This window comes from Octopus bimaculoides, chromosome 5 (genome assembly GCF_046866305.1).
Source record: "Octopus bimaculoides isolate indiv1 chromosome 5, ASM4686630v1, whole genome shotgun sequence".
NCBI lineage: Eukaryota > Metazoa > Mollusca > Cephalopoda > Octopoda > Octopodidae > Octopus > Octopus bimaculoides.
The window spans coordinates 104768127-104794014 of NC_142932.1; the positions used below are offsets into that span (position 1 = coordinate 104768127).

A 25888-nucleotide genomic window follows, 5' to 3' on the forward strand; every position below is an offset into this window, starting at 1 on the left:
TGAGAGACCATGGATCTGCACGTGAAGCAATCGTGTCAGTGGCTGATGATGGTGCCATATCTACTGTGACTGTAGAAGCCTATATAGTGACTGAATTTGAAGGAGCTCTCTACCAGTGTTATGTATATATATATATCGTCGTCGTCGTTTAACGTCCGCTTTCCATGCTAGCATGGGTTGGACAATTTGACTGAGGACTGGTGAAACCAGATGGCTACACCAGGCTCCAATCTGATTTGGCAGAGTTTCTACAGCTGGATGCCCTTCCTAACGCCAACCACTCAGAGAGTGTATATTACTGTGTACGTCTTGTGTCTTCTCAATAGGAAATAATGCCTCAATGCCTTTAGCCTCTCCAGACAAGTTGCTATGGTATTCATACAGTAATAATATCTCTTATGGAAATATATATGAGAGGAAGATGAAAACAATCTTGACTAGTTGAGCCTTATCAATGATGTGTACATACATATGCATACACACACAATTAGCTTCAGCACAGTTTTCATCTACCAAATCCCAGATTAGCTTGAGGCTATGGTAGGTGACAAAGATGCTGCTAGATGGAATTAAACCTAAGCCTATCTTGGTTGCAAATCAAACTCCTTAACCAGGTAATCAATCATTCTTTTGTTTATGATTCTAACTGATCCATTCTCCTAATTTTCTACTTTTAATTTATCTGTGCCATTTCAGAACCAGAGTCATCATCCATGGTTACATATTTTTATAAGTATCATAGTTTGCTTCACAGATTAGCTGTAACTGTAATACTATGAAGGTAGTAGGCGGGAGACTGACAGGAAAAACAAAGAAAGAGAGAAAGAGAGAGGGAGGAGGGAAATAGAGAGAGAGAGTGGGGGCATGAGAACAGTAGGAAGAAGAAGAAATAGAAGTGAATATCAATGGAAAGAAAGTGAAAAAGATGGGACTGAAGCAGGAAGGCAGAGAATCAAAGAGAAAGAAAGAGTTTGAAAAGTGGTTAAGGTAATGAAAAGAAAGAAGAGTTTCAGAAAAAAAATGTGAAGAAAAAACCTACTAATAATCTAGGGTTCACATGATTTTGATAGTTACCTTCAAAATTAGTCATATTTTTCAAAATGCCTACTAAATTAGTCACCACTCTACTGAGTAGATTGGAATTCTTACTCAACCAACTTCTCTGTTTTTCTGAGGAACATGGTTCACCAGGTACAAATTTTTCAACAGCTTTTCTAGAAGCATAAGATACAAAATAATAATAATAATAATAAATGAATAAATTATTCATAAGAATCATTCTTCAAACTCATTATTTAAATGCGACGATTGTTGTTTTGTAAATTTATCGACAGGTTTTCTAAAGAGTAATTGCATAAGATACAAAATAGTAATAATTTCAAATTTTGGCAGTTTGAATGATGAAGTTCCAGAGAAGTGAGATATGATCATTATTATTATTATTATTATTATTATTACTATTATTATTATTATTATTATTATTACTATTATTATTATTATTATCAATATTATTATTATTATTATTATTATTATTACTATTATTATTATTATTATTATTATTACTATTATTATTATTATTATCAATATTATTATTATTATTATTATTATTATTATTATTCAGTAGTTTTATTTTTATAACGTGCTTTCACTTCTTCTTCTTCTTCTTCTTCTTCTTCTTCTTCTTCTTCTTCTCCTCGTCATCATCATCATCATCATTATCATTGCCTTTGCACAGCTTCTAACGCTGGAGATGTACTACAGTCTCAGCTGTCCACTACCAGTGAACTAAGGTGACCACCTCTTATTTTTTGAGCACACCTTCCGGAGTATTCGAGCAGTTCCAAACAGTGCTGTTTTCTGCAAGTACTCCACCCTTATTGCAGCCCCTATTTGTTCCATGTACTTCTCAAGATTTTTACTCACTGTTCCCAGGGCTCTGACAATTATTGGTACTACTGCTACCTTTTTCATCGACCATAACTGCTTAACTTCCCAAGCTAACCTGTCATATCTCTCGACTTTTCATTATTGTTATTATTATTATTATTATTATTATTATTATTATTATTATTATTATTATTATTATTATTAATATAGAAAGGCCTGAGGTAACTTCTCCTGAAGATATAGAGTCAAAATTAAAAGAAGAGTGCCATTGTTATCTAGTGAACGATATTTCGACATCTTGTGTGTCTTCAATGGGTTCAAAAAATAAATTTGTTAATCTACTTCATTTTGGTTAATATAGAAAGGATTGAGGTAACTCCTCCTGAAGATATAGATGTCGAAATATCGTTCACTAGATAACAATGGCACTCTTCTTTTAGTTTTGACTCTATATCTTCAGGAGAAGTTACCTCAATCCTTTCTATATTAACCAAAATGAAGTAGATTGACAAATTTAAGTTTTGAACCCGTTGAAGATACACAAGATGTCGAAATATCGTTCACGAGATAACAATGGCACTCTTCTTTTAATTTTGACTGTATTATTATTATTATTATTATTATTATTATTATTATTATTATTATTATTATTAAGACAGCGAGTTGGCAGAATCATTAGCACACCAAACTAAGTGCTTAGTAGCATTTCTTCCATCTTCACATTCTGGATTAAAATTCTGCTGAGGTTGACTTTGCCTATCTTCCCATTCAGGGTTAATGTAATAAATAGCATTTGGGCCCAGGGGTTGATGTAATTGACTGGACCCCCTTTCCCAAAATTTTAGGCCAAATATTGAGATTGAATATAAACATTCAAAAACAATACTGATGGTTTCAAACTTTGGCACATAACCAGCAATTGTAGTGGGAGTGAGAAAATAGTTACTGTTTATTTCCAAGTCTACCTTGGTCTAGTAGATTTATGATCCAAGACATTCCAGTTTTGATGATCTTGTCTTTTATTAATTTTCTTTTTATGACATAGTATATCTATGACCATATTATACAATTATTTGTAATTATTTGCCCCTTTTTTTTAAACAATAAGGTATGATCAGAGGAATATTGGACTGCTATTTCTAGCAGATTGATTGATCAAGTATAAGGTTCCTGTTGTCTTTATAAAAAAATAATTTATGAAGCTCTCATTAAATACTATTGATTTCCCAGTAAGTATATATATATATATATATATATATATATATATATATATATATATATATATATATATATATATATATATATATATTATTTTTGAAATGTTAAAATAAACAAAATAAATAAACAAACAATGAATAATGTCTTACTTGATGCTTTCTGGCATTATGTGGAAATTGTTAGCATCAAGTTCAAGGTTACAGGCAAGAAAACTCAGTAATATATGTTTGGCAGATGTATTTATAGAAACGTTTGATAACTTCAATTCTTTTAGCCATTTCTCAAAAGTGGCACTGACCTGCACAAAAAATTTACATTTAATTAACTGAAAGAATACAAAATCTTTGAGGGGTTAATAAGTTTGGAGTTAGAAACCTTTTATTACAGAAAATTCCTGAGGGTCAGCTGAAAACTTTATAGGCTGACCAAGATATTCTCAAAGAATGTGACCAAATGACGTTTATTTTTCAACATAGTCCATTTTGCAGTGTTGCATATTGGATAAATGAAAGAATCTTAACTCTTTTAATACACTAGACTGTTAAATAACATAGTATAGGTCACAACAATTTCATATTTTTTAGTTCTATGAAGATTTCAATAGCATGGGTGTGTGGTTAAAGAGATTGCTTTGGAACCTAATAGTTTGGGGTTCAATCTCACTGAGGGACACCTTGGACAAGTGTCTTTTGCTATAACTCCAAGCCAACCAATGTCTTATGAGTGTATTTAGCAGGCGGAAACTGATTGAAGGCCAGTCATATATGTCTATATATGTGTGTGTGTGTATGGCTTGTCAGCCAGTGATGGTTAGTTTACATTCCCTTAACTTAGTGGTTTGGCAAAAGATGACCAATAGAATAAGTATCATGTAAATAAGTACTGGTTTCTTAACTAAAACCCTTCAAGGTAGTGCTCCAGCATGGCAGCACTCCAATGACTGAAACAAGTAAAAGATGGAAGATAAATCATTTGTAAGCCATTTAGATATCCAAAGTTTTATTCTTTAGTTCAGATTTACCCAGATTAAGCAGATTTATAACCAATAGTATTGTTGCAGTCATGACAGTTCTGTAACTTTTTTCATGTATAGTTTAATCCAGACCATATTTATCCAAAGTGCCCTTTTTTTAAAAAAAAAAAAAGCAATAGTGTGTGAATTGAGAGAGATTTAGCTACTACATTTTGCAGATTAAGCAACCACAGTCCAGACCGTGCTCCCTGTAATTTTGGTTGTTCCTAAGGCTGAAGAAGATGATGGGGGTTGTGACAAGAGTCTTAAATACCATCACAAAGTGGCTGGAGTGCTACAACAGGTGCATTGAAGGCAGAAGATCCTACTTTAAAGAAGATTAGAGATTTGTACTTCTTTAAAATTAATAAATGCCTCTCCCCCAAAAGTCTCAAACTCCTGGAATGCACCTTGTGCATGTGTGTGCATGTTTGTATGCTTGTATATAGATAGATAGATAGATAGATAGATAGATAGAAGACAGACAGACAGATAGATAGATAGATAGATAGATAGATAGATAGATAGAAGACAGACAGATAGATAGATAGATAGATAGATAGATAGATAGATAGATAGATAGAAGACAGACAGATAGATAGATAGATAGATAGATAGATAGATAGATAGGTTTCTTTATTAGCCACACAGGGCTCAACACAGAGGGGACAAAATACAAATGTAGAGTTTTTTCTTTTCGAGGGGGGCGAAAACAAAGTAGGAAAAAAAACAAAAGTGGGGACAACGATGAAAAAAAAACATCGCAAAACGTTTGGGGTATTTACAAAAAATACGAAATAATACAGAAAATTCCCAATAAATGGGGCGGTTATCCGTGGAAAGAAAAACCTACGAAAAGACCACGGTAACCTCGGTCCTTAGTGTCACAGTTTGTTAAATAAAATTTCTTTTATTTATGCAAGAAACGTAAGTAACTCTCTGTTTACAAAATTTAAAAACGTTTTATAGAATCATGGTCAAGGTGGCTTCGTCATTTATACGTGCCATTCTTGCTACATGTATCCATCTTTTTTCAAAACATTTGCTAGACAACACTTGCCTCTCTACTCTCACCTTCCTTTTCAAGTGATACTTGAAAAAGTTGATGAGAGATTGACCAGAGAGGAAAGTATTTGTCTCTAATCCTTTCAGACGCGTCCACCAGATGCATTCTTTCGCCATAGCCACAAGTACGATAAATACAGCTCTTCCTTCCCATTTAAAGGAAGGAGGCGTGACGATATTGACAATAGACTCGGTTGATAAACCGACTCGTCCCACACGCGACAGCAGTCGTTCGACATAAGCCCACAGCTCCGAAATGGTTGGACACTGCACGAGTGCGTGCAGAACGGTTTCATCGCTCTGACCGCATCTCGGGCAGATCGGCCCCGCATTTCGCAAGCCGTGTCTATAGAGCTTATCCCGAACGGGTAGCGCCTCTCGGTAACACTGCCAGGCCAGGGATCTCTGGAAGTTGTTCATAGGTCCTGGCCCGAAAGTCGTCCTGAACAGGCGAGTCAGGTATTCCTCGTCGACGCCCAGGTTCGCCCCGAGATCGTCGTCGTACCTGCCCTCCACTAATCCCCTATAGAATGACTTCGTTGTGATGCAGCCGCTCAAGGTCGACCCGGGACGGCAAAGTTGTTGCAGAGCAACGCGACACTCACGGTGCCATTCGCCATTCCTCGGCCTCTTTTTGATCCACGACTGCAGCTCGGTCATGGAGATGAGCTGCGGAAAAGCGCGTCGCACAAACGGCGACCACACCTGCTCACCGTCGTCTACGTAGAGCCGGAGATGTCGCAGTCTCAGCGCATGTCTGCGCCTCATCAACCACGGCATGCCCAGCCCTCCTTTCAGCGGGTGTTGGCAACAAACGGATCGCCTCACCATCGGAACGCTTCCTTTCCACAAAAAGCGGAAGAGGATGCGCTCCATTTCGGTGATGGCGCGATCGGGACAAGGCACGACGGTCAGGCGGTATTCGATGACGGACGCGATGTACGCGTTCGCCACCTCCGCCCGACCTTTTAGGGACAGCTTCCTCTCGGACCATTGCCGGCAGAGAGTGGCCACCCTACTCGTTATCTCGTCCCAGTTCTTCTCCGTTTGCAGGTCCGGACCGAACCAGACTCCGAGCAACTTGACTGGACCGTCCGTCCAGCGTCCCACTACTGAGGCGCTGCCGGACAGTATGGGCTTGCTTCTCCATGTGCCGAGCAGCAAACCCACCGACTTATCCCGGTTGATTTTCGCTCCCATCACCGCTTCATAGTCTTTCAGCGTCTCGCCGACAAGCTCGATGTGCTTGTGGCTAGACGCTATGACGGTGACGTCGTCCGCGTATGCCGACACACTCGTCCCACACCCCAGTTCTCGCGGGATGCCCCTCAGCGTCGCAAGCTTCCGCAGTAGTGGCTCGAGAGTCAATACATACAGGAGCGGCGACAGGGGGCATCCCTGACGAACCGAACGTGCAATGTCGAAGGGTCCCGATAGACGTCCATTGACGCGAACAACCGAATGGATGCCTGTGTACAAGGCAGCCATCCAGCCGCGGAAAACGGGACCGAAGCCGGCCGCTTCGAGGACGGCCTCCAAGTATCGATGGTCTACCCTATCGAAAGCTTTGGATTGATCCAAATTGATCAGGGCCCCACCCATGCCAGGTTCCTTAACTACCCTCTCTATGATGTAGCGCATCAGATGGAGGTTGTCATGGATGCTCCGGCCCGGCACGGTGCACGTCTGCTCCGTGCCGACCAGTTTCTCGATGACAAGCGCCAACCGCTTGGCTAACACCTTGGCCAAAATTTTCATGTCTGCATTGAGCAGAGTGATGGGCCTAAAGTTATCTATGGCGTCCCCCTTGTTTGGATCTTTCTTCAGCAGCGTTCCTATCACTGAGTGAGTACACGCTACTCTGTTCTTTTTTTTTCTTCTAGCATCTGAAGCCTCGGGAAATGCTCGTCAAAAGAACAAGACAAGCGTTCCAAAATTATGTTTCTCAACATTTTTCAAATGTCGAGAAGGAAATTTTTGTATTTTGCTAGGGCCGAAACTGCCCCTGGGGCCAATTCCTGCCCTTGAAAATACACAAAAATGAAGCCTAGGTGCTTCGCAACAAAATTATTAAAAAATTCCAACAAAATGTGGACAATAAAAGGTCAAATAAACGTTTACCTTCGCAGCCGATGTGACAGCACGTCCGTGAGAAGAGATAGATAGATAGATAGATACATTATTACAATTAAAAGGGTAAAGGTTTATCAATTTATTAATTTATTAATAAATCAACAATTAATAATTTTTATCAAGCCCTTCGGTATGTAAACACCATTATCGGTGGAGAACTTATTTAAAAGTTTTTATACATTTATGTATGTTTATATAAGTTAGATAGATAGATAGATAGTGTGTGTGTGTGTGTGTGTGTGTGTGTGTGTGTGTGTGTGTGTGTGTGTGTCACACAAATAACATGAATAAGATAACATGGCAAAGAGGAGGTGCATTAGTAATTTCTTAACAGCAGTCAAACCAATATGCAAATTAGTACAAACTTGTCTGTTAATCATAGCTTTTTATATATCAGTATAAATAATTCATTCTTGGTAATAAGGACCATAGAGTTAAAAAAAAAACTCTCAGAAAGTATTACCAAAGTAAAAATCTGTAGAAAATTTAGTACTTGTGCTATACTATTGAGAACTTGGTGTGTACTGTCTGAGTTTCTATTTCCAATATGATATAGGTTTTAAACACAAGCATTAAAAATGAATATTATTATTATGACAATGGTAGTTTAAAAAGAGAGAAATACTGAATGTGTGTGTTTCTGTAAGAAAAAGAGGTAAAGAAAAAAAAGAATAATATATAGAAATGGAGAGTGAGATGAAGGAGATGATGAGTTTTGTAATACTCAGCATGATTAAATTATGCTCAGTCACTTTAATAGTTGCAGATTGTAGTTTTTACTTACATTTGTAAGAGGAAGGCTGGAAATAGTCTCATATAATTTCCATTCTTTTAACATTTCTGAAACATTGAGTTGCCCTGAAGAAGTAAATATTTAAAAATCATGCATAATTCCTTTATAGTTTTAAATAAAACTTTGGTGTTGATGAGAAATGACTGTATTATGAAGTGGTCGAAAGGTAGAAATGATAGCAAACAGGACTAAAACTTTAACATCATTTAAATTTGTCTCTTTATAGTCTTAGTTCAAATCTTGTCAAGGTGAATTTTTTCATTCATTTTACTGAAAGCATCAACCATTACTTCTTGACTAATTCAATTAACTACAACCAAAACCATCCCCACTTTAGTGAATGTGTTACCTTGTATATGGCTAGCAAATAAAATGAGGATGATTATGAAGATGACTACATGGGAATGATTATGAAGATGACAACATAAGGATAATGATGGAGATCATAAGATGGCTGACTTACCAATATATATATATATATTCACACACACATATACATATGTGTATGTATCTATGTATCTATGTGTTTGCATGTTTGTGATTGTGTATGTGATTTTTATTTTCAAAATCCTAAACAAAACTGTTGTTGCATTTTGGTCATGTGGTTTTGCAGTTCAAGATAAATGGGATTGATGAAGTTAGAAGTAGACTGAGATAATGGTGTTAATATGGTTGGCTAGAAAGTCATGGAAATTGTGCTTCAGCTTGGCTGTAGACCAATGATTAAAACCACTGAAAGACTAATAAAATAACACAAATAACTATACTTACCTAGGTTTGTCATCAAGGTTTGTAACTGCTCATCATTCATTTCTACGAGTTTATGCATAGTAGAATTTAATAGTGCCATAAACCAAACTTTTTCTTCACTTGGGGAACATTGTTTGTATTGACCTGCGAAAAATTCCCTGTAGTGGAACAAACAAACAAACAAGTGAATAAAAAAGTAGAAATTAGAGTTATTATTATCACCATCATCATTATCGTCACCTTGTTTTAATATTCACCTTTCTATGGTTCATATGGATTAGATAAAGTTCATCAAGGCAAATTTTCTAGGGATGGCTGCCCTTTCTGTAGCCAATATAATATTTCCAAATAGCTAGACATACTTTTGCTAGAGATTGAAAATTAAATTTACCGCTTATATAACAGTAATGTTCATTTGCATTCATCATGCAATGTCTAGACAAGGAGACAAATGCACATATATATATATCCATATATCATTTGGTTTCCATCAATCAAAACCTACTCACAAGGCTTTGGTCCGCCCAAATCTATAGAAGACACCCAAAGTACCATGCATAGAGACTGAACCTGAAATCATGTGGCTTGCAAGCAAACTTCTTAACTATACAGCCATAATTCAGTTAATCTCTTTATTGGTAGATTATAAAAGCAACACTCTGAGTGCTTCCAACAATGCTGCTTCCACACCATCCTTAAGTGACTATGTTACCAACTCTGAGGTCCCTAAGTAGGGGGACATCACCAGCCACCAGCATCATGGTTGTGCAGTTAGAGTCACATCTATTTTGGCCAGGATATGTTTCCAGAATAGAAGATTCTCATTTGCATAAGATTGTATTGCATGGGGAACTCCCCACTGTCAACTTTGACAGGGAGGCACCAAAGAAAAGGTATAAGAACATTCTAATGAAATCCTATGAGGCTTCTCACATTAGCCAGCAACAGTGGGCTACTAAAGCCTTGAATTGTAAGACTTGGCAACATAATCCATTAATCTGTCTTCTCTTAGATACATGCAGGGCTACCTTTGACAATTAAGAAAAAAATTGAGAAAGAGCTATGACACAGCAATGCTGAGCTCTGATTAGAATTTGCTTTGCTGTTGCTGTATCAGATCTGTCTGTACTGTTTTGGCCAAATCAGTTACCAGCCTCAAATCTCTATTTGTGAAACGAAGTAATAAAGATGATAAAAGTTAACAATAACAATGCTGCTACATAGGAGCCTCTATATAAATCCACTGACCAGCTATAAATACTACACAATCTCTCTTAATTCATATCTTGCCATTTAAAAAAAGAACGACTATATTGAATAATGAAGATGTTATCTTCCTATAGTATCTAGCACAAATCAGTCAATAAAAACTTTAAAATACTTTTTTTTAGACTCTTTAGTTTTACAAACTACGTTTCTTTCTACTTCCATGTTTTAGAACAATCTTCAGAGAATTGCTTATATAATGGCAACATAAAGCTCACTAGCTTCACAATTCTAGAACTATAGAGCATTATGTGAAAGCCTGGTTCTTACGAATTAAAGGCCACAATGCAGTGTCATCACTTGTAATTGGTACTCAGCTTGATAGTGAAGCCTAAGCGTTGGCATTTCCCTGAGGTTTGGTCTCCAGATCAGTGAGTCTCATAAATGCCACTGCAGATCCACAGTGGATTCTTTTGGCTTCCTCCCACTGTCCTGTTATTATAGTGCTGGCCTCCTCCCATGCCATTCCGCCCTTAACAAGATCATAAAACATGGCCTAGATGTCACAGGTTTCCCTTCTCAGCTCGAGCCGATGGGGCTAAACTGAAGGGATGGTAAAAAGCTGGACGATATGACAATTTTCCCTTTTTCTATAGCAGCAGGCCCCTCCTCTGGGATGTCACATGCTGTGACACATTCTCCTGTGGAAATTTGGTGTTGTCAGCTACCAGCCCAGGCTCTGCTGCTCATCAGGCTGAGAGAAACAAGCTGTCAAGGTACTGGTCACTCCCTGATAGGTTTATGATCAAGCTTGTGACAGTTGAGACATCTGGTGACCAGGCCCCACACCATATCCCTGCTCACCGCTATCAGGACAGAGATTGTTGTCCGTAAGTGTGAACCCCGTAAGGAAAAATTGTCATACCGTCCAGTTTTTCACCATCCCCTCAGTCTAGCCCCACTGACTTGAGCTGGGAAGGGAAACCTGTGACATCTAGGCCATACCTTATGATCTTGTTAAAGGTGTCATGGCATGGAAGGTGGCTAGCACTATAATGACAGGACAGTAGGAGGAAGCCGAAAGAATCTATTGTGGATCTGCACTGGCATTCATGAGACTCACTGATCTGGAGACAAAACCTCCAGGAAACACAATGTGCAGGCAGTCACTGTCAAGGTGAGTGCCAGTTACAAGTGATGGCATTGCATTGAGCCAAGCTCTGCTGTGAGGCTCGGAGGCTGAGCGAAAACAAGACAGAGGGTGCTAGTCAAGTTGGCACACTAGCTTTTCTATGGTCATACTACACTGGATGGTGTCCCATTTCTTTTGAGAGGGGAGAAGGGGATGGACATCAGTGGGGTGCAGGCTGAGCTAGATCCATGTCATGCAGGTCACCTCACATTCTCCAATCACACATGGGTCAGTTGTGTTTTGAAGAACAGAGTTCTTCAAAACAGGCACACTCTTACCTCAGTAAGTTTCCATTAATCTTTGTAATGTCAGTAATGTTTATGTGACATAGGGTTGATGCAACTGCAAGCACTGATGCATTTCCAAAATATGTTTTAGTAGCATTCATTACACCCATCATTAATTCTTTCAACTCTGGACTGGTCTGAAAAAAAATTAGAGGATATTTAACAAAAGAAATAGACTATTCTGGATTGGTCTGAAAAAAATTAGAACATATTTAACAATAGAAATAAACTATATAAAATATACATATGCAAATCATCATCATCAGTTAGTGTCCATTTTCCATGCTTGCATAGGTTAGACAGTTTGGCTGGAACTGATAAGCCAAAGAGCTGTACCAGGTTCCAGTCTGATTTTGGCTTGGTTTCTATAGCTGGATGCCCTTCCTAATGACTACCACTCCAAAAGTGTAGTGGGTGCCTTTTATGTGCCACTGACATGGGTGCCTTCTATGTGTTACCATCACGGGTGCTTTATATATTGTTTACTGTTATGTTAAGGTAAGATCAACAAAAAACTACTCCATTCAGTGAAATATGAATATCATTTAATGTACACAATATAAAGGTAAGACCCTCTGATAGGTTCTTGTGAAGACATGTGGGTAGGCAGATTTTTATAATGTGCCTTATGTCTCCAAACAATCTCCAAACAATCTTCTGAGCACATGATCTGTTCAATTTGAAAATCAGGATACTGGTACATAAGAAACCACGAGAAAAAGAAAAAGAAACTAGAAAGTCGGTGTGAAAAGTGGAAGGATGAACATAAATGGAACAAAAAAAAAAAGCAAATGAGAGTTATGTCCCCTTTGACCATAGACACTATAATTAAACAAGCTGTTGTAGAATAATTCAATGGAGAGGAGTCCAAAGTCTGTGAGACAGCTGTTCAATTTGGAGAGGGTGGTGTCTTCCAGTCTGCCTAAAGAAATTTACTGAAAATTTTGGATCTGGAATTAAGTAAGTAGTGTGATGGAATTTTTGGTCTAAAAAGAATGTGCAATTTATCAGCTACACAAAGTGGCATTTCTTAGATCCATTTACATATAACAGGGATTTCTCTATGATCTGATTCTCCACTTGATTGTATGTGGTGTGCAGTTGGTCTTCAAAACCCCAATCATGGCTAGCCAACTTAGTGGCTTTACTTTTGTTGATGTGCTGGAAAGAAGACTGGTGGTTTGCATAACATCTTTTCAAATTTCCTTTGCATAAACTGATGTAATTTTTCTTTTGAGTTACATTATCTTGAAGCATTGCTGTGACTTCAACCTCATAGATCAGTGGTTTCCAACCTTTGCACTACCAAGGATCTCTTTACTTTAAATGAGTTTTCCCACGGACCCCTTTTAACATGCTTATCCTTATGTGTGTGTGTATATATATATATATATATATATATATATATATATATATATATATATATATATATATATATATATATATATATATATATGAAATTTTGAATTTAGTTCACAGATGCCCAGTACTACCTTTGTGGACCACCAGGGGTCTGTGGACCACAGGTTGGGAACTACTGTCAGAGATGATGGAGTTTATCATGCATGCCTAGTCTAGTGGGCAAACTTGCTTCAGGATCTCAACAGTTACAACTGGGAGTGGGCTCTTGGTGATGTTTATGAGTGATAATGCACTTCATATTGGAGAAGTAACTGTATGATATTTTAATCAAGCATTTATCAAAAATCTTCCTGTATTTATGTTTTACTGGGAAATGCTTATCTAAAAGAGAGAAAAATTTCTTGCCTATGTTAGTTTTAACATTTAGGGAGAAAATGGGTGAAATCATATTATTTCCCTGGATCTATTTCTAGGTCTATTTATAGGATTCATATTTTTACTTGAATGGTTGTAATATATCTTATCTTTGACACCACTCTTAGCTAGGGTATTGTTATAGTAGGGGGCTGCTTTATCAAATATTTTTTTAGAAGAGGAGAGATTAGACATCTTATTACTGATGTTAGCTATCAGGTTTTTAAAGAATATAAGGGGCTAACATGACTGTTTGTGTACATAGGAGAGTTTCTCATTTGGTTTAAGATAGAGTTCATAAGAGCAGGAGTTTAGATCTAGGCAAACCTCTAAAAAATTGAATTTTGATAGATTAATGGTAACAGTAGTTTTGAGGTCTAGTTGACTAAAGGTATCAAAAAGGTTTTCCTTATTTAGGAACAGCAGATTCAAAGATAAGATATATTACAAAGCTAGTAGAGGATTTGTTGTCAGGGAAGCAACAATATAACCAGTTCTACTTCAGTGATTCTGGAGAAATGCAAATGTAAATGGCTTTTATTTCTCTCTGCCATTTCTATTTGTATCATGATAGAGATGGCAGAGAAAAATAGAAGTTGTAAAATAAATACCTTTCTCTAGAACATTGACAACATAAGAGATGGGAAATAACTTCTGATATGCTAGTTTCAGACCTTGTGCTCTCAGAATTTGACTCATGCACTATGATGTTTAGTTTAGTTATATCATAAATAATTAATTGAAAATGTCACTAGCTCTAATTCTTCCTAATGCCATACAAACAGAAAACATAACATAAATAACTTTTAATCTGTATGTTGTAAATTATAAAAAGAAAAGTTTTAAAGAAAATGAATGGGTTTTACCTCACAGATGATGAGACCCATGCACAAATGAACATACCACAATCAGTTTTTAATTTTTTAAATTTTTATGGAAGTCAGAATTGTAACTCACTTGTAAAAAATTTGTAATTTCCATCAATTCCTTCTCCAAATATAGTAGACTTGTTGAATTTGGAAAGTCTATTTTTTTTATTATTCCTAGATTTAAAAAACAAATGTAGTGATGAAAATATCTCTAACAAAGTAAATAAGATATGATTGGTGGTTCTTGTATAAGTGTCATTGTCTTTGCTTAATGACAATTGTCAACTTACATTAAGTAAACCAATAAACTAAATAAAATGAAATGAAAAATAAAAGAAAACAACATAGAAACTATGCATTTCGTTTTCAAGCTTAGGCAATCTGCCTTAAAGTTTAGAATTTAAGAACAAGATTTCAATTCCGAAGGGTGTTTAAAAACAAAACAATATGAGAGCAATTTAGAGCCAAAATGATTATGTAGAAATTTCCTTGCAGACTCATGTGTAAAAGTATATCTATCTAATAGCAGTTCCTTATCATTGTCATTTAACATCCATTTATCCATGCTTTTGTGAAACAAAGGGAATTTGTTGAGGTAGGTTTTTCAGTGGCTAGATGCCCTTCCTATCACCAAACCTTCATTTGTTTCCAAGCAAGGCAATATTTCCTCATGGCTAGACATATTTTTCACACAAAACTACTGGAAAAAAAAACACCATCGCTTGTATAACAAACATAACAAGATGTCAAGACAAGAGTACAAATAAATGCAGACACATATAAATGTGTGTATGCATGCATGTATGCATGCATGTATGTATGTATGTATGTATGTATGTATGTATGTATGTATGTATGTATGTATGTATGTATGTATGTATGTATGTACGTACGTACGTATGTATGTATGTATGCATGCATGTATGTATGTATGTATGTATGTATGTATGTATGCATGTATGTATGTATGCATGTATGTATGTATGTATGTCATTATTCAGTTTTATTTCAAGATTTCTTGCCAATAGAGAAAGAGCTGGTTTCTAAACCTAGATCAAAGACTCCGTCATTGGAATTTCAATGTCAACAACAGAGTATTTTTGTTTATTTGTATGTATGTATATGTGCAGATTTGTATGTTTTGTTTTATGTATGTATCCACATGCATATAGTTGCATATCTAGATATGTTCACATGTATTTAAATGATGAACTTCTGGAAAGTTTTACAGATTTTTACAGTTCCAGTGATGGATTGGATCTGTAGTCTTCAAATCAGCTTTCTCCTTTCTGGTTTTGAGAAGCCTAATTTCTCAAGATTGGTATGTATTTATGCATGTGTGTATGTATGTATGTATGTATGTATGTATGTATGTATGTATGTATGCATGTATGTATGTATGAGTGGAGGAGCAGGGCCAGTAAAAAGTGTTGGGAAGATGGGGGAGTTTTGACAGAGGACAGCTAATGTGCTGGGGGGTGGGCAGCATGGCCTAAAGAACCTCTCTGTATGTGTGGATGGCTACGATTTCACCTAGCTTGACGTGTCTTCTCAAGCACAGCAAATCGCCTGATTGCCAAAGAGTCGATGGAGACCAACACAACCATCAGAATAATAGATCGTGTTGAGCTTTCCAACCCATGTACAGAATACAGATATTAAATGGAGATGATGATAAGGATGATAACAATACCAGAAATGAAAATATTAACATAACAAAAAAAGAAAAAAAGGTAAAAAAAGTATCTTTTATTCCTTTATCTTTTACTTGTTTCAGTCATTTGACTGTGGCCATACTGTAGCACCACCCCAAAAAGTTTTAATTAAACAAATCGACCCCAGGGCTTTTTTCTTAAGCCTAGTTCTTATTCTATTGGTCTCTTTGCCAAACCGCTAAGTTACAGTGACATAAACACACCAACACTTGTTGTCAAGTGGTGGGGGAGGGGCATAAACACAAAGACACACACACTTAAATATATATATATATATATATATATATATATATATATATATATATATATATATATATATATATATATATATATATATATATATATATATATATACACACACATATATGAATATATACGACAAGCTACTTTCAGTTTCAGTCCACCAAATCCACTCATAAGGTTTTGCTTGGCATAAGGCTATAGTAGAGGACACTTCCCCAAGGTGGGACTGAATCTGGAACCATGTAGTTGAGAACCAAGCTTATTTCGTTAATACTTACCCATTATAGAGTCAATTTCGATACCATTACTTTTTGCCAGAGTTTGAAGCATATCAGTTGCAGACTTGAAGTTTTTCATCAACCACTGTTTCTGTTCATCTGCTGTACACGAGAAACTAATTTCCTCAGAATTCAATGCTTTCCTGTAGGAAAAATTTTTTTAAATAGTCAGCATTACAATTGGACTATATAATACACAAATATTTCATATTATGAAATATATATTTTGCATCATCATCATTTAACATCTATTGTCCATGCTGGTATGGGTTGAATAATTTGACCAGGGCTGGTAAGCTGAGGGGCTGCACCAGATTCCTGTCTGATTTGGCATGGTAGTAAGAAAGATTGTTAAGTGTGAGAAAATGAAGTTATCAGAAGGCATTTTTTTAATAAATTAACATAACACAGGCTTATTTAAAGGCAGAATAACATGGTGTAGCAAATAAACAAAGCTAAGTATGATTTTAACTTGTGTATAAGGATGTGTGCGACGATAGAATTATGACCTGCTGGAGTGATGCTGGTGGAGAAGGGAGTTAGCTCATTTATAAGCAGTAAAAATCCATGCATTGTATGAAAAAGAAAATGCAATAAGTTGTTTCCAAGTGAGTGTATAAATAACTAATCAGCATGTCATTCCGTGTGACCGAAGTCACTTGACAGCTGAGGATCATGTGTTAATCTTCAGGCTTCTAGACAGCTACTGAAAATTTTTAAAGTTACCACGCCCTTCGGCTGGGCAAAAGTCATCATATGTATTCCTCTACTGCTAACTTTTAAAGGGCAGAGGAATACAGTAACAGTGTGTTGTTAAGCAGGGGCGAAATACTTTGACTGCCCTGCTACAGTTTCTACAGCTGAATGTCCTTCTTAACCACTCTGAGTGTGTAATGGGTGCTTTTGCGTGCCACCAGTATGGGTGCCAATTGCATGATACCGGTATTTACCATGACTACAATTTCACTTGGCTTGATGGGTCTCTGATCATGTTGCTAGAATATAACTCATGCACAAACATGCAGCATGGCTTCCATTCAGGGAGAAGCTGCCTCACACTGCATTGTGACTGGGTATTGAAACAACAGCTCAATTACTCAAATGTGAATGTGACATAACTTGACTCTGCCAAAGTTTTCAGCAAAATTGGTTATAGGATAATATGTCACAAACTATATGATCTTGGTAGTGTTAGGAAAAGGGAACACCCCTCCTCACCTCTTGAAAAAAAGGTCATGGTTATTTCATCAGCAGGGAAGGTGATAGCCTCAGATTTTGTGATACAAAGGGCATTGTGTTTATTGACTCAATGGAGACTACTGATGCCAACTTGCTAAGGCAGTTTAAAAAAGGCTATCAAGACCAAATGCCCAGGAAAACTGATGAAAGGGGTCTTGTTTCATCATGACAATGCTCCAGCACATAAATCCTTCATTTCAATGGCTGCTGTGCATGACTGTGACTTCGAACTGGTTGATCACCCTTCCTATTTTTCTGATTTGGTTCCATCTGACTATCATCTGTTCCCTTACAAGAAAAAAACATTTGCTTGGGAACCAGTATCGCAGTGATGATGACGTTATATCTGTTGTTGATGACATTTTTGATCCACAGGATGAAAGCTTCTTCATCAATGGGATCCAGGCTCTGCAACACCAATGGAAGAAGTGTGGGAGCTGCAAGGGGGATTATGTTGAAAAATGAACTTCATTTGGTCACGTTCCATGAGAGTAACTTGGTTAGTCTATGAACTTTTCAGCTGATGCTTGTAGTCAATGTTCTGCCAAACAGCCAACAGCCTTAGAGATTTTAAAGTTATAGATGTGGAAGCGTTTAAAGAATGTTTGGACAAATTTCTATCTAAAATACTGGATGAGCCTACATCACAGCTGGTCATACAAAAAACAAAATAAAACAAAAAAAGAATGAGTAGCTCTGCCCAATTTGCTTCTTCACCAGAAACAATACAGGAAAAAACTCAATCACACAGAAAGGTAGTGCCCTGTATGCATGCATGTATGTATGCATGTATGTATGCAAGTATTTATGTATGTATGTATGTATGTGTCCATGTATGTATGCAAGTATGTATGTATGCATACATACATGTATGTGTGCATGCATACATACATGCATACATGTAAGCGTATATGTATGTACATATGTATATATATTATTATTTAAAACAATTTGATTCAGCCCCATGCAGCTTAAAGTTTTGTAAGCTTCTTACAGAAACCTGGCACATCACTGATAACCATATTCATGTTGAAATTTAAGGTCAGTAATAGCTTTTATAACACCACTGAGATTCAATGGCAAGTAGTCCAGAAACAAGCAAGAGCAAGTTTTTTGGCTTTGTAATATGGTTGTTTTATTTTGGAATTTCCTTCTCTCAAGAGATGTCTAAACAAAGACTAGAGGGTTTTTTCACTCCCGTCTGTTGGAGGGCCATTGATCCTACTAACTTAATCTGCCCTTTAACAGGTTTTGTTTTCCATTCTGCTGAGTGTCCAACAAAAAAAAAAAACAAAAAACCACCCTCCTTTCCAAGAAGGCTTGGTGTTGTTGTCAGTTTAAATGCTAACAGCCCAACCATACAACAGGTTGTACTATATTACATGTTATCAGTAGCACTAAAGCTGATCTGACCTTTACACATACACACACACATGCATACAATGGGTTTCCTATTTCTTTATTGCCCACAAGGGGCTAAACATAGAGGGGACAAACAAGGATAGACAAAGGGATTAAGTCGCTTACATTGACCCCAGTGCATAACTGAAACTTAATTTATTGACCCCGAAAGGATGAAAGGCAAAGTCGACCTCGGCGGAATTTGAACTCAGAACGTAACAGCAGACGAAATACTGCCAGCTCGCCGCAATGGGTTTCTGCTCACACAAGTTCTGTTCTGCCAACCATTGACCATTTTCAGTTAATAGTAGAAGACACAAATTATAATGGAGTTGGGATAAATCGTGAGTGAGATCATTGCAAAGCATACTCATCAGACAAGCAGCTGTGATTGCATAGCTTTTATCAAGAAAGAGAATCAGAAATGTAGAAGACAACATACCAGATAAAATTACCATCAATTTCATCAATTCTTTCAGGATCAAAACCAAGACCGCAGGCAAGGAATGCAAGCATTTCCTGATCCAGAGGTGTTGGCTCCTTAGTACGTATCGTCTGATCTTTGAGCCATTTGTTAAAAAATGCATCCAGCTAAACAACAAAGGAAACAAAGAAAAAACTAGCAATCAATAATAATTAATTGGTACAAAAGATATAGTAAGTAGTTGGGGGTTACTAATCACATGGTTATTGGTTCAGATCATTACATTGTTGTCTTGTGTTGTGCTCCTAAGCAATGAATAAACACACACATATGCACATACATGTGTGTGTACTTACACACACACACACACACACACGTATTCTTTTATTCTTTTACTTATTTTAGTCATTTGACTACAGCCATTCTGGAGCACCACCTTGGAAGTTTTTAGTTGAACAAACCGACCCCATGACTTATTCTTTGTAAGCCTAGTGCTTATTCTGTTGGTCTCTTTTGCTGAACTGCTAAGTTACAGGGATGTAAACACACCAGCACTGGTTGTCAAGCAGTGATGGGGGGACAAATACAGACACAAAGACATACATACGGATATATATATATATATATATATGTTTGTATATATACAACAGACTTCTTTCAGTTTCCACCTACCAAATCCACTCACAAGGAGAAAACTTTTCAAATATAAATAAAATGGAAGCATACAAAAATAAACATTATTTTTCGTCTTACTGTTAATTTTGTTTCATTTTGTAAAATAAAAATATATCTAATGGTTTATTATCGTTTACATTTTGAATCATTTTGCTTATATTTTGAATCATTTACATATATTTGAGGGCACCAAAACCTTTTAAGTACTAATATTTACATCCTTAAGAGGGTAGATAACTGAAGCTAGCATTTTTTGAAACACATGCATCATCTAATAATGTCTCTCTTCTTTACTGGACATAAATGATGGTAATTAACTTGTTTTTATATGGGGTATTAAAATAATTGAAATAAAGTCATACATGCATAGTTGGAATTTTCTGCATAACAACATCAATGATATTAGTGATTTGGTCTTGGGTAAACTTTGCCAAGCTGCTCTCAGGAGGTTTTACTGGAAATAATTTAAAAGAATGACAACAAATTGATTATTCCATTGAATTTAGTATGATGGAAGAGATTAAAAACTTTAAATAATTGACAGGACATAATTTTATTTGTGAAGATAAGGGACTGAACTATTGAAGAAGAGTCCAAGCCTTTCTAACACCAATGTGTTTTCATGGGCTTATTCTCTTTGTGTATGCACACATGCACATATGCACATACACATGCATGAGCACACACACACACACACACATACATGGTGGTTGTCTACTCCTTATACAGAGTTTGACTACCACCTGTACCTACACCTTAGCACCATCATGGTGTCTGATGTGGCTTTTTAAACCAGACAATGCTCTGAAAAGACACCCACATAGATTGCACCTCTGATTTGGACCACCAGTACCTGCAGATAAGTTCTACTCTTTGTGGATCTTAACATGTCTTTTGAGGCCTCCATTGGATTTGCAAACCTACTGGCATACATTGCATTCAAAGGTGTGCACAGACATATAGTCAGAATAGTTGGTAGAGGTTCATTTTCCATGCGTTCGCAGATGAGATTTGAGGCCAGCCAAAGACAGGCATGGTCTGTCACAGACTGTGTACACAAAAAGGTCATTGTCATTCACCTTCTCGATCGTTACATTCTTCCTTAGATCTCTTTTGAATCTTACTTGCATTATCCTGGCCTCTTTAAATGCTTTTACTCCACTCCGCACCTTTGTTCGCCATCCAACTCAATCCGAAGCAAGGGCTTCTATATCTCCTGGAACCATTCCAAGTGACTTCATAGTAGTCCTTATGCCATCCTTAATACATACATACATACATACATACATTGGAATGTCCCCATGAAGACCCTAATAAAATGTAAGTACAGCAGATTTAATATAATGATTTGGGATAGAAAAGAGAAACTGTACAATTGTGGAAATTAGCTGCCCAGCAGATGTTAACATAAAGCTGAAGATTAGTGAAAAAGAAAATATCTACACTGAACTATTGAGAAATCTACAGTTACTCTATCCAGATTACAAATTCAGGTTTATACCAGTAATTATTGGAGCCCTGGTATATGTAACACTGGTCATTAAGATGGCTGGTAACTTGATGTTAATTATTTGGTTCATCAAGCAATTTATTCAAATTAAAATTTTATTAATATCATAGAGAAAATATTTACCGATAAAAGAACTGACATTCTTAATTATTTGTTTGAAAATGTCTGTAACACTTGCAGATGAAGAATTCAGAAGCTTTTTCAAGAACATATCCCGCTCTTTGGTGGTACATGTTAAATTATTCTGTGTCAAATTCTGAATAGCACCCCTATAAAAGAAATAAATATGAAGACATTAAAAGTGGAGTGAAATCATAAATCAATATGGTCAATATATTGGGATATATAACACATCTCTAAATACCTATTGAATACCTTAGTTTATTAGTCATTAGTTATGCCAATCTTTAACCAATTTCCATGCATTTGTAGAAAATTGGTGATTTGTCATGTTATATTTCATGAAGGTCATACTGTCAATAAAAACACATGCATCGAATATATTTCACTTCAGTTTTATCACCAATCAATCAGCTGATTAATCAATCAATCAATTAGTTAATTGAGTAGTCTGTCAAAATCCTTTCATCACAGTCTCTGACCTGACACATGATCTGTGACATTAACAGTAAACATGCAGAAAGAGTTGAGAAAAAACGATATTTGAGGGTCACATGTTCATCAATTAGATTGTGATGAAAGAAGTGCATATGCTACAGGTGTTCCCCTTTAAGTCACTGTAATACTCTCAAGTGGTGTGAGGGTAACTCTATAGACCTTGGCCTACAAGAGGCAGGTTCTGCTCACTGGACAGTTGGTAGGATTTCAGGAATTGCAGGTGGTAATGTGGGATGAAGGTTGTGTAGATGTGTGTATGCTTTTGTAGAAGTGTGTGAAGTTAGAAGTGGTGCTGTCTAAACAGGAATACCTAACCTTAGCATAATGGTAATTAAAATGTTTATGCTATCTATGAGTTCTAGAGAAATAATGCCTTGGTCAGAAAGCTCCTGGCTATATTGATAAAAGCATCTAGATTGAATAGAGAATGATACCAGACAACCACTTTTGACAGAGCAGTCCTGGAATAGATATCTGGTGGCAAAGAAGGAAAGATGATTTGGAGAAGTGTGATCAATGTAAAATGTGGGTCCCTATTAAGAATGAAGGATGGATATCAAGGAAAATGGTTTTGAATAGTGAGAAAGATAAGTGGCATATATACATATACCACGTGATCAACCAAATGCTGTTATACATTGCTGGTTACAATGCACTTTACATCATTTTAGCTTTGAAATGATGCCCCACATCTGGCTAGGTGACCAGGCCAACATTCTTTCTGATCAGAAGGCTAGTCTATCACAGGGTTATCCATTTACAGGTGAGTGGACTGGAGCAATGTGAAATGAAGTGTTTTGCTGAAAAACATAGCATGCCACTCAGTCCAGGAATCAAATTCACAATTTAGTGATCATGGGTAGACCTTGATCACAAGGCCATGTGCCTTCACACATACACACACACACACACACACACACACACACACACACATGCAAAACACACACATATGTATGTATATAAATGTGAACATACATACACACACACATGCTCACATACAAATGTATGTGTATTATTATTCTTTTTGTGTGATAATTTGGATTATGTGTATATGTGTGCATATATGTTTGAATATACTTATAGATTCGTGAACTACTTACGTTAAAGATTTCAGGCTAGTTACATTTTTAGTCTCACACAATATTGTTACCAGCATCTTCACTTCTGACACATTGACTAAGCTGTTCAATTGAGGAATTATTATCTCTTTAACTGCAGCAGCCTGAAATACATATATATATATATATAAAATCATGGAAGGCGGATGTTAAATGACGATGATATATATTGCTATTTTTGTGGTAGATTCCACCACGGAATGATGTAATTATTTTGGTCGCTGGCATGGATATAAGTTGTACTAAAAAATGCATTTTTCTTTATGTTGAAATCTATATGGTTGGTTGTTCTGAGGAGAACGGGTTATTTCATATTGATATAATGATCTCATTAATTGATTAAATGGAGCCGCTTGAAATGGCTGTAATGCACTGATACCCGGACATCCTTGTTACTCTTTGCTTTTTATTCACCTTACTTCGAGCTGCACTGCCTTGGTGCCTCAATTTAAGTACCTAATTCAACTGAAGCTCAATTATTTCTTATATTCTGACTGGCCTTCGTGCTGGTGGCATATAAATGCACCCACTACACTCTCTGAGTGGTTAGCGTTAGGAAGGGCATCCAGCTGTAGAAACTCTGCCAAATCAGATTGGAGGCTGGTGTTGCCATCCGGTTTCACCAGTCCTCAGTCAAATCGTCCAACCCATGCTAGCATGGAAAGCATACGTTAAACGATGATGATGATGATGATGATGATGATGATGATATATATATATATATATATATATATATATATATATATATATATAGGGGGGGGGGGCGGAGAATTCACAAAAAAAAAAACTAAAGACAAAGACAGGTGATGTAGACAACAAACAGATGTATTAGTATAATGCTTGGGAAGTGAAAAAGTCTTTAACGTTTCAGGCCTACACTGGTCCACAGAAAGGAACACAGAAAGAAACAAGGAGAGAAAAAATGAATGTGTGGTGGCTAGTGATCTATCATATATATATATATATATATATATATATATATATATATATATATATAGAGAGAGAGAGAGAGAGAGAGAGAGACATAACACATAATTAGAATCAGCATTCAATGCTTGTTTCCCACGCTGGCATGGATTAGATGGATTAACAGAATCCAACAGGTCAAAGGGGCATATCTTGCTTCAGTGTCTTAGTTCTGACATGGGTTCTCTGGCTGGATATCGTTTTCTAGCATTAACCACTTTACATAGTGTGCAGGGTACTTCTTTTGGGCTTGGTAGAAGCCTACACCAAACTTTTGTGAGTGTTTTGGCAGGATTTTTACAGCTGGATGCCCTTCTCAGCAGAGTGGACTTAGTGCTTTTTACGTGAGGTCAGTTTTGGCAAGGTTTATACAGCTGGATGCCCTTCCAAACACCAGCCACTTTACAGAGTGGACTGGGTGCTTTTAAGTGGCACCTGCTCTGACAGGGTCACCAAGTACTTGCAAGACAAAAAAAAAAAAAGAATCTTCATTGGTAATTATTATAATACAGAATTTCACTCACCTGTATGGCAGGAATTTGAGCAATCAACTCAGAGCTCACATTCTGTAAATCTGACATAGTAAGTTTTTCTAGTGTAGTTTCATTCAATAAACCTATGCAAATAAGATTATACATGCAGTTTTAATGCTTTATTAACTGTGTTTAGTTTCAATGCTATGCTCAATTACAGATAATACATTTTTTGCTAACACTACATGTGTAGACAGATATAAACATGAATAGGAAACAAACTTCTTAAGAAACAACCACACCTCTGCCTATCTTTTTTTGTCATTAATCTTTCATAAATTAAAAACAAAATGGACACATACATATGGACATGTAAAGTAGAATCAGATGGACTAGTTTCAGTCCTTTGATGGGATTTCATCAGTAGCTAAGTATCATCTTTAACTGTCCACAAAGATATTGCTTATAAACCCACTATTGCTAAGTGCCTAAGTAAAATGGATGAGCTGATTTTTATATATAATGGTAGCTAGACCAATTAATGAATTAGTAGTGTATTAACACTAGTAACTGTATGCATGTTGAACAAAATTCTTTGTAGCACTTCTGGTTCTTTATGCTCTAGGTAAAAGAATTCTGTTGCCTTTCATCCTTTTGGGTTCCTTTGGATTGATGTAATTGATGTAATTGGTTAGGCCGTTCCCACAACATTTCAGGCCTTTTGCCTTTAGTAGAAAGGATTATTATTATGTTGCTACAAAGGCTGGTATTGTACCCAGTTCAGTTATGTTTCCTATTGAACTGCAACTTGTTGTCTCAAATGAGGAGCGTTTTGTACCCTTTAAATATAATTTATTTTTCCTGCTCTTCATATCAGTTCTTACTGTGTATTGAAGTCTTTTAGATTATTCTTAATGAATTGCTAACCCTAATTAACAGGCTTTATGTATTCCCAGATTAAGATCAAATTTTCTAAGGTTTGTTCTTAAATTCTTTGTCACCATTCAAAAGTCCCCCAAATGTACCTATAGTAGAAAGGA

At 36.5% G+C, this 25888-nt stretch overlaps 1 protein-coding gene across 2 annotated transcripts in view; it reads right to left on the reverse strand.

Annotated features, from left to right (window-relative positions):
- LOC106874393 (uncharacterized) overlaps positions 1 to 25888 on the reverse strand; it is a 126878-nt gene that overhangs the window by 41803 nt on the left and 59187 nt on the right. For both annotated transcript variants that reach the window (XM_089352840.1, XM_089352839.1), the window contains exons 19-30: positions 24900 to 24991; positions 23392 to 23513; positions 21797 to 21942; positions 20526 to 20617; positions 19507 to 19655; positions 16425 to 16567; positions 14277 to 14362; positions 11535 to 11680; positions 8880 to 9016; positions 8100 to 8173; positions 3255 to 3403; positions 1075 to 1214 (exon numbers count right to left, since the gene is read on the reverse strand). In XM_089352840.1, coding sequence (XP_089208966.1) covers positions 1075 to 1214; positions 3255 to 3403; positions 8100 to 8173; positions 8880 to 9016; positions 11535 to 11680; positions 14277 to 14362; positions 16425 to 16567; positions 19507 to 19655; positions 20526 to 20617; positions 21797 to 21942; positions 23392 to 23513; positions 24900 to 24991 — 1476 coding nt within the window. The remainder of the gene's footprint in view (positions 1 to 1074; positions 1215 to 3254; positions 3404 to 8099; positions 8174 to 8879; positions 9017 to 11534; positions 11681 to 14276; positions 14363 to 16424; positions 16568 to 19506; positions 19656 to 20525; positions 20618 to 21796; positions 21943 to 23391; positions 23514 to 24899; positions 24992 to 25888) is intronic.